The sequence below is a fragment of the Stegostoma tigrinum genome, chromosome 33 (genome assembly GCF_030684315.1).
Source record: "Stegostoma tigrinum isolate sSteTig4 chromosome 33, sSteTig4.hap1, whole genome shotgun sequence".
Classification (NCBI taxonomy): domain Eukaryota; kingdom Metazoa; phylum Chordata; class Chondrichthyes; order Orectolobiformes; family Stegostomatidae; genus Stegostoma; species Stegostoma tigrinum.
In genome coordinates, this window is record NC_081386.1 from 2,050,373 (window position 1) to 2,065,997 (window position 15,625).

The following is a 15,625-nucleotide window of genomic DNA, read 5'->3' on the forward strand; positions in this document are numbered from 1 at the left end:
TCCAATATCCTTTTATTGCTTTCATACCTAATGATCAAGACAACTTTAGATCCGATAATACTAAACAAATGAGCATCAACAGCTTTTTGGTTTGGAGAATTCCTAAGATTTTATAAGCCTGTAGAAAATTTCATCTTTGCCTTTGTTACCTCAAGTCATGACTGTTCCTGGCCAGTCTCCTACACCTACCCTCTGTAAATCTTGAGGTCATCCAAAGCTCTGTTGCCCATGTCATGACTCAGAGGAAATCCCATTCCTTTATCAGCCCTGTGCTTGCTGACCTTCGCTGGTTCCCAATTCAGCAACATGATAATTTTGAAATTCTTATCCTTGTCTTCAAATGTCTCCATAGACTTGTTCCTCTTTACCTTCTGTAATCTTCAACTGCACAGTCATCCCTTAATTTACGCATCTGTGCATTCATCATTACAACTGCGTCATTTTTAGTAGTCATGGTTTCAGTTTCCTAAGTCCCATTCTCTGAAATTCCATGTCTCTACATTTCTGCACCTTATTTCTGTTTACTTTTGAAGACTGATCTTAAAACTTGCCACTTTGAGCAATCTTTTGGTCTCGTCCTTATGTGAATCAGTCATGAAGACCAGTGACAGAAACTTGTGACCCTGAATAAAAGTGATCCTTTAATTAAGAGATGGCAGTATAGCTCGGTGTCATATTTTGTTTCACAGTGCTCCTATGAGTGCATAAGCACCTTTATAATTTTTTTTTCAGAAAAGAATTCCACGTTGATGCAGGCTATTGTATTATTTGAGTGAAGAAATTTCTGCTTTTCCTGACCCCTTACTCTGGATACTGCGCTGTTAGATTAGAGATTCTCAAATGTTTTCATTTGCAGTATATGAAAAAACCCATGTATCAAGTATTTCCCTAATCCATCTATTGCTCCTACACCACCTGTTCTCACTCACTACCACAAAAAGACTCATCAGCATAAGTGGGAGGATGTAACTGCTTTTAATGAAATACCAATGAGGTGATGCCTGACTTCAAGTTGAAAAGCTTCAGTCTTTTGTCAGGTTCCACATCCAGCCAGTTCTTCCTCTTTCTTTGATGCCCCACATGTTATTAAACTCTGATCTTGCAGTTATTTGTTGTTGTGAATAGCAGCAGGTGTTTTGAGCTACGTTGCAAGTCCAGGAAACACAGACTGTTGAAAAAGCAAAAATCTGTGAAACTGTGGTAGTGGGAACTGCAGATGCTGGAGAATCCAAGATAATAAAATGTGAGGCTGGATGAACACAGCAGGCCCAGCAGCATCTCAGGAGCACAAAAGCTGACCAGCCCAGCTCTTCCCCTCCACCCACTGCATCCCAAAACCAATCCAACCTGTCTCTGCCTCCCTAACCTGTTCTTCCTCTCACCCATCCCTTCCTCCCACCCCAAGCCGCACCTCCATCTCCTACCTACTAACCTCATCCCACCTCCTTGACCTGTCCGTCTTCCCTGGACTGACCTATACTCTCCTTTCCACCTATCTTCTTTTCTCTCCGTCTTCGGTCCGCCTCCCCCTCTCTCCCTATTTATTCCAGAACCCTCACCCCATCCCCCTCTCTGATGAAGGGTCTAGGCCCGAAACGTCAGCTTTTGTGCTCCTGAGATGCTGCTGGGCCTGCTGTGTTCGTCCAGCCTCACATTTTATAATCTGTGAAACTGTCCTCACCATCTACCAGCTTCAGTGATTTACATTTTGGACCCAACCCATAGATCATCCATAGGATTATTGAATCTTTTGTGGATGACTGTTCTCAATTCTCCAGCTAAGAAAAATATTTTTTCAGCATCTACTCTGTAAAGATTTTTCATGTTTCAATTAGATTGCTTCTCCAAAACAGGAGAATATAGGTCTAGTTTGCTCAGTCTCTTCTCATTGGACAATCCCTTCCTCCTAGGAAACTGGTTCAGCGAATATTTGGTGCAATCTGTGCAGGTGTGAATGAATGCATTTTGGGATGAAGAACATTAAACAACATTAAGTAATGGTACAATTCTAAAGGGACTGCAGGAACCTGTGTATATGTGCAATGATAACTGAAGCTTGCAGGACTTGTCGAGAGAGTATCCTTGGCTTTATTAGTAAGGGCATAAAATATAAGAGCAAGGTGGTGATATTGAACTTGTTAGACTTATCTGGAGTCTTGTGTATAGATCTGGGCACTATGATATCAGAAGGTTGTGAATCCATTGAAGAGAATGCAGAAATGATTTACCAGAATGGTCCCAGAGATGAGAAACTTAAGTTATGAGGATAGCTTGAAGAAGTTGGGACTGTTCTTGGAGAGAAGGCACTTAAGACTAATAGACGTTTTCAAAATCATGAGAGGCTTGACAGAGTAGATGGGGGACAAACTCTTCCTGCTTGTAAAAGGATTAAGAATTAGAGGGTACAGATTTAAGGTGATTTGCAAAATTAGCAACCATGAGGTGAGAAAAATCTGCTTCACGAACCAAGTAGTTAGGGATTGAAATGCACTGTCTGGAAATGTGGTGGAGGCAAGTTCACAAGAGGCATTCATGAAGGTATTGGATGATTATTTGGAATGAAATTATGTCTAAGGTATATGGAGAAAGCAGATGAATGGCAGTAGGTCATTATTCAATAGACAATAGGTGCTGGAGTAGGCCATTCGGCCCTTCGAGCCAGCACCACCATTCATTATGATCATGGCTGATCATCCACAATCAGTATCCTGTTCCTGCCTTATCCCCATAACCCTTGACTCCACTATCTTTAAAAGCTCTATCCATCTCTTTCTTGAAAGTATCCAGAGAGTTGGCCTCCACTGCCTTCTGGGGCAGAGCATTCCATATATCCACCACTCTCTGGGTGAAGACGTTTTTCCTCAACTCTGTTCTAAATGGCCTCCCCCTTATTTTTAAACTGTGTCCTCTGATTCTGGACTCACCCATCAGCGGAAACATGCTTCCTGCCTCCAGAGTGTCCAATCCCTTCATAATTTTATATGTCTCAATCAGATCCCCTCTCATCCTTCTAAACTCGAGTGTATACAAGCCCAGTCGTTCCAATCTTTCAACATATGATAATCCCGCCATTCTGGGAATTGACCTCATGAACCTATGCTGTACTCCCTCAATAGCAAGAATGTCCTTCCTCAAACTTGGAGACCAAAACTGCACACAGTACTCCAGGTGCGGTCTCACCAGGGCCCTGTACAGCTGCAGAAGGACCTCTTTGCTCCTTTACTCAATTCCTCTTGTTATGAAGAAAAGCCAGTGCAGACATGATGAATCAAACCGCCTCCTTCTGTGCCATAACACTTGTGATCTCCTTGCATAAGGAGACCAAAACTGAACACAGCACATCTACCTCTCTGTAGGTTGTGGTTATCGTGTTTCAGAGAAGTGTTCAACAAGGCATCCAGTCTGTTAGATCAACACCACATCAGCTCTGTTTAAACAAACTAGCTGCAACATTGTCTTACCTGTTTTTTAGCACAGCAATATAAGTTGTTGGATTTTATTTTCAGAATCTCAGTCTTACATTTTCTCTTTCAAAATCTACCAAATGATTCTTTTATTCCAAATAAATCCAAAAGCATGAAAATAATTAGTATCACAGTCCATCTAGTGTACTCTCATCTTATCTTTTCCCTTTCCAATTGTGTGTCCCCCCCCCCCCCCCCCCGCACACACTGTCTGCAGGTTGTGTATCTCTCTTTAACATCTATTCCTCCTTTTCTCCTTCTATTTGCATCAGTAACACTTGTGTGCTGGCCACCTTGCTAATTTTCTGTCCCCACCCTGAAACAGTTGCTAATTCCAGTGTGATCCTAATCAGTGATTCACAGTGCAAGAGGCAGCAGACTCAAATCAAATTCCCTTTCAGCTTGTATCTGCACCAGGCTGCTTTCTCACTGGGCTCTCTGTGCAGCAATGTACGAAGCATGTATCCTTCTCCATGATATGTGTGGGAAGCCTATGTCATTACTTCACAGCTAGTTCATCCCATCAGCTAACTTGAGTTGAGATAACAAGGGGTAGAGCTGGATGAACACAGCAGGCCAAGCAGCATCATAGGAACAGGAAAGCTGACATTTCAGGCCTGGACCCTTCTGCAATCCAGGACTATACAATGAAATCTCTTTATCCACTTAGCCATCCAATGAGCCCGTTCCAGTATTTCAGTCAACCTTGTCCACTGTTGTTTCTTATATTTATCACAAGATTTCAGCTAATTGCTTTAACTTGATTACTACTTCAGTTGCAAAGCATTTAAAGCTATTTTATTTCTTCACAGATCTTTGGATATCTATCCTCAAGAAAAGGCAAACAATTCTTGCGAAGCATGTGAACATTGCTTCAATCCCCATTGTATCTTTCTCCTGATGTTACAGAGTCTAGCATTTGATCATTCTGTCCTGCTGGATTTCCTGATTTCCTCTGAAACCTGCTTCTTGGAGTATTTAGTGAGATATCTGCGACTTCTTCAAGAGGACTGGCAGCCCTTCTGCTGCATTTGTGCTCGGTTTGACAAAGCTGCTGCGGAATCACTTTGTTCCTCTGAAATAAACAAAGGCTGTGTCAACTTCAATTTCACTCCTAGTGTAGAACAAGACAGGACGAACAATCAAATTGTCACTGAAAACTCAAAAGAAGCAACTGTAAATCCCAAAGCACCACACTTTCTCACACCTGTGAGGGACCCAAGAAACCATGTAGACACTGAGAAAAGCAGCAACTCAGGCTGTCTGATGAGCAGCAACATGCCCTGGCCAAGTAAGCAGCCCCAAAGTCTAGTGGATTATGAAAGTTCTGAGGACTCAGACAATGAAGTAATGGAAGCTTCCAGCTTAAATATCCTCAGCCTGGAGACCAATCAGAGTATTGTAATGAATAACACATTCACAAGTGGTGAAACAGTGAAACAAGCTCCAGAAACAATAAGAAGCAAAAATGTTGAAAGAAACCCAAGAGATATAAATTCACATAGTTGTGAAAACAACACAAAAATGTCCCTGGAAAAAATATTCAACAAATCAATGAGTTGTTTGACTGAATTGAGGAAAACCATTAGCCGTTTGCAGAGAAGAAATCTTTTTCCATACAATGCAACAGCACTGCTAAAATTGCTAATAGATATTGAAACACTTAGCAGAAGAGATGATTCAATCCATGCAAAAATACCAGTGATTAACAGATCATTTGACAATCCAGACACAGTTTCTTCAAATGTTATATTTTATTAAACTATAATTCATTCTTGCAAATAAAATTCAATGAGAAAACTGAATTTAACTCTCTCTAATAAAATACAGAAGGTGTGCGATAACAGAATGACGAACAGGATGTGAAATTAGGTTGTTTAATCTTTATATATTTTAATTTGAAGTGATTTAGCAGACAGTATTAGAGAGAGTACAGTGAATCTGTGAACTACCTAAGAGTTTATGTGAGACAATGACATACTGTCTATAATTTATGTCTTAGAATTTTAGAATTTGGTATAATAAATCTCAGAAGAATAGAAACTAGAACGACCTTCTCATTTGATCAACACAGACAACAGGGCAACAAGACAAATAGAAGCAAACTGTTGACAATTTGAGCTCAACTGTTTGAGCTCTCGGGAACAAGAGGCCATTGATATTAGATGAAAGAGACGATTTAGAAGAGGGAGCAGTAGAAACTTTACAGAATCATAAGGTTGTTGACTTTAACTCCAGAGGTAATGATCGAGGCAGAAACTGTTAATATTCAGTATCAGATTAGATAGTTGAAGGAAAAGACAAAGGGATACGGAAACCACGTTAATGTTTGTAACTGAAATTGTTTGCTCCAGCGGAGGTTACGTGTTGACTCAGACGGGTTGGCCTATTTCTGTGCCATATGAACTGACGTTATAACACACAAAGAAAATTAAGAATGAATAGTGATGCTGTGGCCACAAAATTAATATTATTGTAACCACCCTCCCCACTCTATCTCTCAAACCAAATCACAAAACGATACTCTGACAAAGTCCCCATTATAACATGCAATTGACACAAATTTCAGTAATTATATGATTTATTGTTGGTTACACTGGGCTATTTTATGATGTTTCATTCAAAATCAATGTGATTATTTTTGTATTATTGATGAACACATGGTAGAGCGAGCGTGAGCATAACTGAAAGCCCAGGTCGATACTCGAACTAATGATACAGAAGGATGTACATTTGTGAGTGCCAATGGAATTTGAAGGAATTAGATACTGTAATAAAAATAGCATCTCTGGGAAGACCAGCGGGAGCTGGAGTGCAATAGTCAAATTCTTCAAGTATTGGAGAGATTTGTAGAAGTTATACATTCAAACGTTTATAAAAAAAGGAGCAGGTGGAGGACCATCAAGTCTGCTCTACTATTCAAGATTATCGTAACTGATCCTTTATCTTAATGCCATATTCCCACGTTGTTCCACCTTAATCTGAACCCAAGTAGTTTAATACCCATACGTAAAATATAAATAGAACAGGAATATGCCAGAATAGGCAAAATTATGGGTCTGAGATTAGACAGTGAAAGCTTTGACATGAAGCTGTCAACTGGATTAACTGAAGTGGTGAAAGATATGAGGTGAGTTTTTTTAAAAAAACATTCTAGAAGGATCAAGCATCAGTGAAGGATTTTCTTACAATTCCGAAACAATGTTCTGGGATACAGGGAAGGGAGTCATTAAGACAGAATCCATATGGATAGAGTCAAGAAATAGTAATAGTGTGAGAGTCAGTAAGCAGTCCAGGGTATCAATGAGGTTGGGTAGATATTTACAAGAAAGATGCAAAATCAAGAAGATGCTAGTGGGTGATTTTAACCATCAATGGAATGGAATTATTATAAACTGTGGTTCCTTTTGAGGAGCTTGGTTTAATTGTAAAGGGGAAGAAACATTGCTTCGTTTAGTTTATGGATCAATAACTGTTGTGAAAGTAGAAGAACTATTGGGAAATAGCAGTCACACCATAGATAAGAACAGACAAGGACAACAAAGTCAAAGGTAAGTGTAAAAACGAAATACAACAGACCTTGGCAATCAAATTTTTAAGAAGTGCTGTACATATTCAGCAGGTCTGTAAAGAGAAACAGAGTTAATGTTTGGGGAGATGTATATGACGACGCCACCTTTGGAGAATTTTGTGCAGTTCTGGTTGCCACATTCCAGCAAGGGAGTTAGAGGCTTTGGAGAGGGTGCAACAGAGGTTTACCTGTGCTCCTGAGATGCTGCTGGGCCTGCTGTGTTCATCCAGCCTCACATTTTATTACCTGGATGTTGCCTGGATTGGAGTATTTAGGCTACATGGAGAATTTGAACAAACTGGGATTGTTTTCGCTAGTTTTCAGAGGCTGAGGGGCGACCTGATAGAAGGATAGAAAGTCATGTCTTACCAGCTTAACAGAATTCTTTGAGGACATGACAAAATTGATTGATTAGGGAAAGGTTGTAGATGCCATATACATGGACTTCAGTAAGGCATTTTATAAAGTTGCCCATGGCAGGCTGATGGAGAAAGTGAAGTCGCATGGGGTCCAGGGTGTGCTAGCTAGATGGATAAAAAAACTGTGAGGCAACAGGAGACAGAGAGTAGTAGTGGAAGAGGGTTTCTCAAATTGGAGACCTGTGACCAGGGATCTGTGCTGGGACCACTGTTGTTTGTGATATACGTAAATGATTTGGAGGAAGGCATAGATGGTCTGATTAGCAAGTCTGCAGATGACACTAAGTTCGGTGGAGTAACAGATAGTGAAGGAGACTGTCAGAGATTACAGCAGAATATAGTTAGATTGGAGAACTGGGCAGATAAATGGCAGATGGAGTTCAATCCATGCAAATGCGAGGTGATGCATTTTGGAAGATCTAATTCAAGAGCAAATTATACAGTAAATGGAAAAAGTCCTGGACAAAATTGATGTAGAGAGATCTGGGTGTTCAGGTCCATTGTTCCCTAGAGGTGACAACGCAGGTCAATAGGGTGGTCAAGAAGGCATATGGCATGCTTTCCTTCATCGTACGGGGTATTGAGTACAAGAGTTGACGGGTCATGTTACAGTTGTATAAGACTTTGGTTTGGCCACATTTAGAGTACTGCATATACTTCTGGTCACCTAATTACCAAAAGGATGTGGATGCTTTGGAAAGGGTGCAGAGGAGGTTCACCAGGATGTTGCCAGGTATGGAGGGTGCCAGCTATGAAGAAATGTTGAGTAGATTAGGATTATTTTCATTAGAAAGACAGAGATGGAGGGGGGGACCTAATTGAGGTATACAAAATCATGAGGGGTATAGACAAGGTGGATCGCAAGAAGCTTTTTCCCCCAGAGTGGGGGACTCAGTTACTCGGGGTCATGAGTTCAAACTGAGAGGAGGAAAGTTTAAGGGAGATATGTGTGGAAAGTTCTTTATGCAGAAGGTGGTGGGTGCCTGGAACGCGTTGCCAGCAGAGGTGGAAGACGCAGACATGTTAGCGTCTTTTAAGATGTATCTGGACAGGTACATGGATGGGCAGGGAGCAAAGAGATACAGACTCCTTAGAAAATAGATGACAGGTTTAGACAGAGGATCTCGATCGGCACAGACTTGGAGGGCTGAAGGGCCTCCTCCTATGCTGTAATTTTCTTTGTTCATTGTTGATACAAAATTATGCAGGTCATGAATAGGATGGATAGTCTGTGTTTTTTCCCCAGGATGGAAATGTCAAATACTAGGGACCATGAGTTTAAAGTTGGAGGGGAAAAGTTTTTAAATGAACTGTGCGAGGCAAGTTTTTTTAAATACACACGGCGATAGATGTATGGAACGCGCTACAGGGGAGCTGGCAGAAATGGATCTGACAGAATGCTTAAGAGGCATTAAGACAGAAATGTGAACAGACAAGGAATAGAGGGAATATGGACCATGTGCAGGCAAATGGGATTAGTTTAGAGTTGCATTGTAGTTGCCACATGATGGGCTGAAGGGCCTGTTCCTCTGCCTGTACTGTCTCTGTTTTCGTGCAGAATTTATATGGTGGTATTATCACTAGACTATTAATCCAAAGATCTAAGTATTGTTCTGGCGACTTAGGTTCGAATCCACCTAAGCAGGTGGAATCTGATAAAAATCTGGAATTAGAAGTCTAATGATTATGTTGGATGTCAGAAGAACTCATGTGGTTCATTCATTTCCTTTAAGAAAGGAAACTGCTGTCTTTAGGTGATCTGGTCTACATTTGGAGACTCTTAAACGACCCTCTGAAATGGCCACTCAGTTGTAACAGTTCCTAAAAGATCTTGCAAAAAGAATGAAACCATTAGCATTGACTTTGACACTGGAAGCAGTGATGGCAAACACGGCCCTGTCAACCCTGCAAAGTCCTTCTCTGTAACATCTGGGGGCTAGTGTCAAAATTGACTTGTCTCGCAGACTTATCAAGCCTAACATTGTCATGAAATCATACTTTACAATGTCCCAGATGCTACCATCAGCAGGACAGATCCAGCAGAGGTGGCGCTATAGCAGTATACACTCAAGAGTGGGTTGCCGTAGAAGTTCTCGACATTGACTTCAGACACTATGAAGTCTCATGGCACCAGCTGAAACGTGGGCAAGAAAATCTGCTGACGAATCATTACTTGGTTCTAAATGGACGAGAAATCTTAATTTTAGAGATGATGTGATGTTCAGGCTGCATTTAACCATGTGTGGCAATGAGGAGCCCTGGTCTGGAGCTATTGAGAATGATGGAGAAAAAAAACAGTGGTTGTAGTCATATCTGACACAAGGTAAGATGATCATGGTTCTTGGAGGTCATTTATCACAGTTGCAGACCATCTCTGCAGTCTTAAGATAGTGTCCTTGGCCCAACCACCTTCAGCTGTTCATGACTAAACTTCCGTCCGTCCTAAGATCAGATGTGGGGATGATTGCTGATCATTGCACAATGTTCAGCATCATTTGCAACTCTTCAGATATTGAAACAAACCATGTTCAACTGCAAGACCTGGACAATATCCAGATTTGGGCTAAAAAATGGCAAATAATTTTTATGCCATTTAAATGGCATGCAATGACCATCTCTAATAAGGGACAATCAAACTACCGACTTGACATTCAATGGCATTACCATCAATTAATCTCCTGTGTTGCGAATCCTGGGGGTTACAACTGATCAGAAACTGAACTGGATTAGCCATTTACAGCAGCTATAAGAGCACATCAGATCAGGAAGCTTGCAATGAGTGACCTGTCTCGACTCCTCAAAGCCTGTCTACCATCTACAAGGAGCAAGTCAGGAGTGTGATGGACAACTCTCCACTGGCTTAAATTAATGCAGATTCAAGATCACTCAAGAAGATAGGCACCATTCAGGGCAAAGCAGCCCAATTTTTTTTTATTATCATGGGACATCGGTGTCACTGGCTAGGCCAGCATTTATTGGTTATCTCTAATTCCCCTTGATCTGAATATCTTCCTAGGGCTATTTCAGAGGTTAGTTAAAAGTTATGGATGGCAACACCTCTACAAACATTCTCTACCTCCACAACTGTGACTTAGCAGCAACAATGTATACCATCTACAAGGTACACTGGAGAACATTAAGGCTCATTCAACAGCACCTTTCGAACTCAGTCACTTCTGTCGAGTAGAACAAGGGTTGCAAATACAAGGGAACACCACCACCTGCAAGTTCCCTTCTGAAGCTACTGGAACATGAAGTGCTTTTCTTCTAGCTTGTGTTGAGCTCTGCTGGAGCACTACAGCAAGCCTGAGACAGAACACCTACATTCTGTATGCAAAGAAGACCCTGAACTTCCAGTTGCCTGCCATTTCAATACACCACCCTGTTTCCCAGCCAACATCTCTGTCTCAGCATCTGTGAAGAAAAAAAATCAGAATCAACATTTTGGGTCCAGTTACCCATCCTGAGAACTGAGGAAAGGCCACTGGACCGATAATATTAATTCTGATTCTTTTCTTCACAAACACTGCCAGACTTGCCGAGCCTTTCCGGTAACTTCTGTTGTTGTTCCTGATTTACAACATCGCAGTTCTTTTGGTTTTTATCTCTGTCTCAGTCTTACTGCAGTGCACCAGCGAAGCTTAGCACAAGCTGAAAGAACAGCACCTTATTTTCCATTTGGGGACCTTGCAAGCCCTCTAGACTCAATATTGAGTTCAGTAACTTAGGGGCTTGAACACTCCCGTGTCCTTCTCAACCTCCACACATCAGACCTTGTTAACATATAATCGGCTGTTACGGACAACCCTTTGTTAGTCGCTAACAATCTCTGTTCACCCTCCTAGCCACTCGCTATCCACTCCTTTGTCCAACTATTCTCTCTTTTTGGGCTCTATCCCACCTATCGTTTACTGCTTAACCCCTCCCCCCACACTATCTTCTGCATACTGAAATGAGATGACATTTCTTCAGCCAGAGAGTGGTGGGCTTGTGGAATTCATTGCCATGGAGTGCAGTGGAGGCTGGGATGTTGGATGCCTTCAAGGCAGAGATCGACAAATTCTTGATCTCAGAAGGAATCAAGGGCTACGGGGAGAGTTCAGGGAAGTGGTGTTGAAATGCCCATCAGCCATGATTTAAATGGCGGAGTGGACTTGATGGGCCAAATGGCCTTACTTCCACTCCTATGTCTTATGATCTTATATAAACTGACATTTTCCTAGCTACCATCAGTTCTGAGGAAGGATCACCTTACCTGAAATGTTAACTCTGTTTTTTTCTCCAAAGATGCATCCAGACCTGTTGAGCTTTTCCAGCAATTTCTGTTTTTGTTTTTTTATTTAAGAGCCAACCACATTGCTGTATAAACGAGAGTTGGTAAGGATGGCAAATTTCCTTCCCAAAAGGACATTATTGAATCAGATGGGGTTTTATTTAAGTATTGAAAATGGTTGTCATTATCTTTTTTATTCCAGTTTTATTGAATTCAAATTTCACCATTTGCCATTGGTGGGGTTTGAACCCATGTCTCCAAGATATTTTTAAAAAAAGAATGCTGGAGAAACTCAGCAACTTCTTCAGAACTCCAGCTCGATGTTAACTCTATTTCTGGCTACAAATGTTGCCAGACTTGCTGCTTTTCTTCACGATTCTGTGTTACGCTCAGTAGTTTGCACTGCTGCCTGACATCCAGGCCTCTCCCGCTTCAGTTCCAGCTTTGGGTGACTGCTGGTATCAAGTTTGCATGTTCTCCCCCATATCTGCGTGGGTTTCTTCCGTGTGGTCTGGTTTCCTTTCACAATCCAAAGAGATCAGGTGAATTGGCTATGCTAAATTGCTGTATGTGTCCACCAATGTGCAGGGAGGGTGGATTAGCCATGGTAAATGTGAGTTTGTAGCAATAAGGTGAGGGCTGAAAATGTTTGGGATGCTCTTCAGATGGTCGGTACAGACTCAGTGGGTCGAATAGCCTCTTTTGGCATAGTCAGGATTCTGATTCTGATTATGTTTGTTTCAGATTTCCAACATTTGCTGTATTTTGCTTTTATCCCCAAAATTTCAGCCACAGGATCTAGATTATTTGCCCAGTAACAATACCTCAATACTACTATCATCTCCCCCTCCTGGCTTGATGGATCATATTGTTTATAAGGTTTTGGCGTAGATTTGTAGCTCGGGTTGTGGGTGTTGAGGTTGGTTGGCTTGCCGAGCTGGTTTCTGGTTCTGCAGACGTTTTGTTACCATGCTGGGTAACATCTTCAGTGCAGCGTCTGATGAAGCGTTGGTGTGTTTTCCTGCCTGTTATTTAAGCTCTGGGGTCCGTTGAGAAGGATTGCATCACTTCTGGTTTTCCTTCGTAGTGAAATGTTTGTATGGTTGAGTTCAATATGTCAATCCATGTGGACAAGGAGAATCACCATGTCGACTGGGACAACACCAAAATCCTGGGACAAGCTAGGCAGAGACAGGCACAAGAATTCTGACAAGACTGCACTCCATGAAGCATGCTATTTATAAACACATTGAACTGGACCCTATATACATTCCACTCCGGAGGAAGCCCAGAAGTGAGGCAATCCATCGCAACGGACCCCATAGTTTAAAAACCAGGCGGGAAAACACACCGACGTTTCATTGGAGGCTGCACTGAGGATATTACCCAGCATTGGAACGCAACGTCGGTGAAACAAGAAACCTGCTTGGCATGCCAATCAACCTCAAGAATCATATTGTTCCTTTCTAAAGTTGGTTACTGTGGTGACCTGTAGTCACTGAAACATTTATGACACTGCAGATGTTCCCTTAACATGATATAAGCTGATTATGCAAACTTACAAACCATATAGACAGGAAGATTCTTAACACAAAAAGCAAGACAACATTTCAATCAGGTCTCCAACACTATTCTTTAAAGATATTCAAATTGAGAGAAATTTCAGTCTGACTGCAACTCTTATGTTTTTTTGTTGATTCCTCCCAGTTTCTTTTCCTCAGATTTGAGACAAATTTATGATTATAGAATCATTACAATGTGGAAACATTGTTCAGCCCAACAAGTCCACACCAACCATGCTCCTCTTGCAGGATGTGGGAGGTAAGGGTCACTGACTTTACTTGTGAGAAGTGCACCCAATCCCAGCTCCTCACAAACTGCATTAGGGAACTGGAGCTGGAGGTAGATGAACTCCTGGGATCATTCGGTAGGCTGAGGGGGTGACAGAGAGGAGTTACAAGGAGGTGGTCACACCTAAGGTACAGGAAAAAGGTAGCTAGCTGACTGTCAGGAAGGGGAAAGGGAATAGGCAGACAGTGCAGGGATCCCCTGCGGCTGTTCCCCTCGATAATAAGTATACCTCTTTGCATAGTGTTGGGGGGGACGACATACAAGGGGCAGGCCATAGTGGACATGTGTCTGGCACTGAGCCTGGCCCTGTGGCACAGAAGGGAAGGGGGAAAAATAGGAGAGCAATTGTAGTTGGGGATTCGACAATAAGAGGCACAGACAGGCGGTTCTGTGGAGGTGAATGAGATGAATGGATAGCATGTTGTCTGCTGGGTGCTAGGGTCCATGATGACTCCGATCGTGTCTTCAAGATACTTTAAGGGGTCGGGTCGGGGGGGGGGGGGGGGGGGGCGTTGTGGGTGAACAACCAGCAGTCATGGTACACATCGGTACTGATGACATAGTTAGAAAAAGGACTGAGAACGTGAAAAACGAGGGCAGGGAGTTAGGTTGGAAGCTGAAGGTCAGGACAAACAGGGTCGTTATCTCTGGATTACTATCAGTGCCACGTGAATAACAAAGTAAGAAATAGGGAGAGAGTGCAGCTAAACATGTGGCTACAGGGCTGGTGTAGGAGGGAGGGCTTCTATTATGTGGATAATTGGAGCACATTCCGGGGAAGATGGAACCTGCACAGTAAGGACACGTTGCACCTGAACCAGAAGGGCACAAATATCCTGGGAGGGAGGTTTGCTCGAGTTATACGGGTTGGCTGAAACTAAATTGGCAGGGGGTGGGGAACCGGATTTGTAATTCAAAGGATGATGTATTCAGCCTTCCAACAGACACAACAGGGAGCGAGGTGGTTAATAAAGAAATGTGGTCAATGGAGTGTAATTGTGGACACAGAGATGATTTGAGGTTGAATGCTAGAAGTATCAGAAATCAGGCGGATGAACTTAGAGCATGGGTGAGGAACTACTTGGAACTATGTTGTGGCCATTACAGAAACTTGGTTAACTCAGGGACAGGAATGATTGTTGGAAGTTCCAGGATTTAGATGCATTCAAAGAAAAAGAGGGAGTGGATAAGAGGCAGGGGAGTGGCATTGCTAGTCAGGACTAGTATAGCAGCAACTGAAAGGCAGTTCGAGAATGAAGTATCTACACTAGACAATAGGTGCAGGAGTAGGCCATTCGGCCCTTCGAGCCCGCACCACCATTCATTATGATCATGATCGGTTTGGGTTGAGCTCAGGTACAAGAAAGGATCAGTCACTTTGTTGGGGTTTTTTTTACAAACCCCCTAATAGTTACAGAAAAGTGGAGGAGGGGATTGGGAGGCAAATACTAGAAAGGTGCAGAAGTCACAAATGTTGATTGGAAACTTTTCAGTTGTAATAGTTTCGATGGAGAGGATTTTTGTCCAGTGCGTTCAGGAAGGATTCCTGACACAGTATGTAAATAGACCGACACGAGGAGAGGCCACTTTGGATATGGTGCTTGGCTTGCTGGTAGGAGAGCATTTTGGCAGTAGCAATCATAACTATGTTACTTTTACAATTGTCATGGAAAAGGATAGGTACATAGCGCAGGGTAAGGTTTATAATTGGGGGAAGGGTAATTACAATTCTGTGAAGCAGGAACTGTGTGATGTAAAATGGGAACAGATGCTGTCAGGAAAGAGCACTATAGAAATGTGGAGATTGTTTAAGGAATGCGTATTGCATGTGCTGGACATGTTTATCCATAGCAGGCAGGGAAGATGCGGTCGAGTGAGGGAGCCTTGGTTCTCAAGAGAGGTCAAATGACTAGTTAAGAGGAAGAAGGATGCTTATGTAAGGTTTAGGAAACAAGGAACAGAAAAGGCTCATTAAGGGATACAAGTTATCCAGGAAGGAGCTGAAGAAAGGGTTTAGGAGAGCTACATGGGGGCATGAGAAAACCTT

At 42.2% G+C, this 15,625-nt stretch overlaps 1 protein-coding gene across 3 annotated transcripts in view; it reads left to right on the forward strand.

The window, feature by feature from the left end:
• Positions 1-5,968, forward strand: part of lins1 (lines homolog 1) — a 40,588-nt gene extending 34,620 nt beyond the window's left edge. For 2 of the 3 annotated variants that reach the window (XM_048562884.2, XM_048562885.2), the window contains one exon: positions 4,277-5,968. In XM_048562884.2, the coding sequence (XP_048418841.2) occupies positions 4,277-5,225 (949 nt within the window). In that variant the 3' untranslated portion in view covers positions 5,226-5,968. The remainder of the gene's footprint in view (positions 1-4,276) is intronic. The other variant, XM_048562883.2, reaches the window with a different exon arrangement.
• Positions 5,969-15,625: the final 9,657 nt, after the last annotated feature.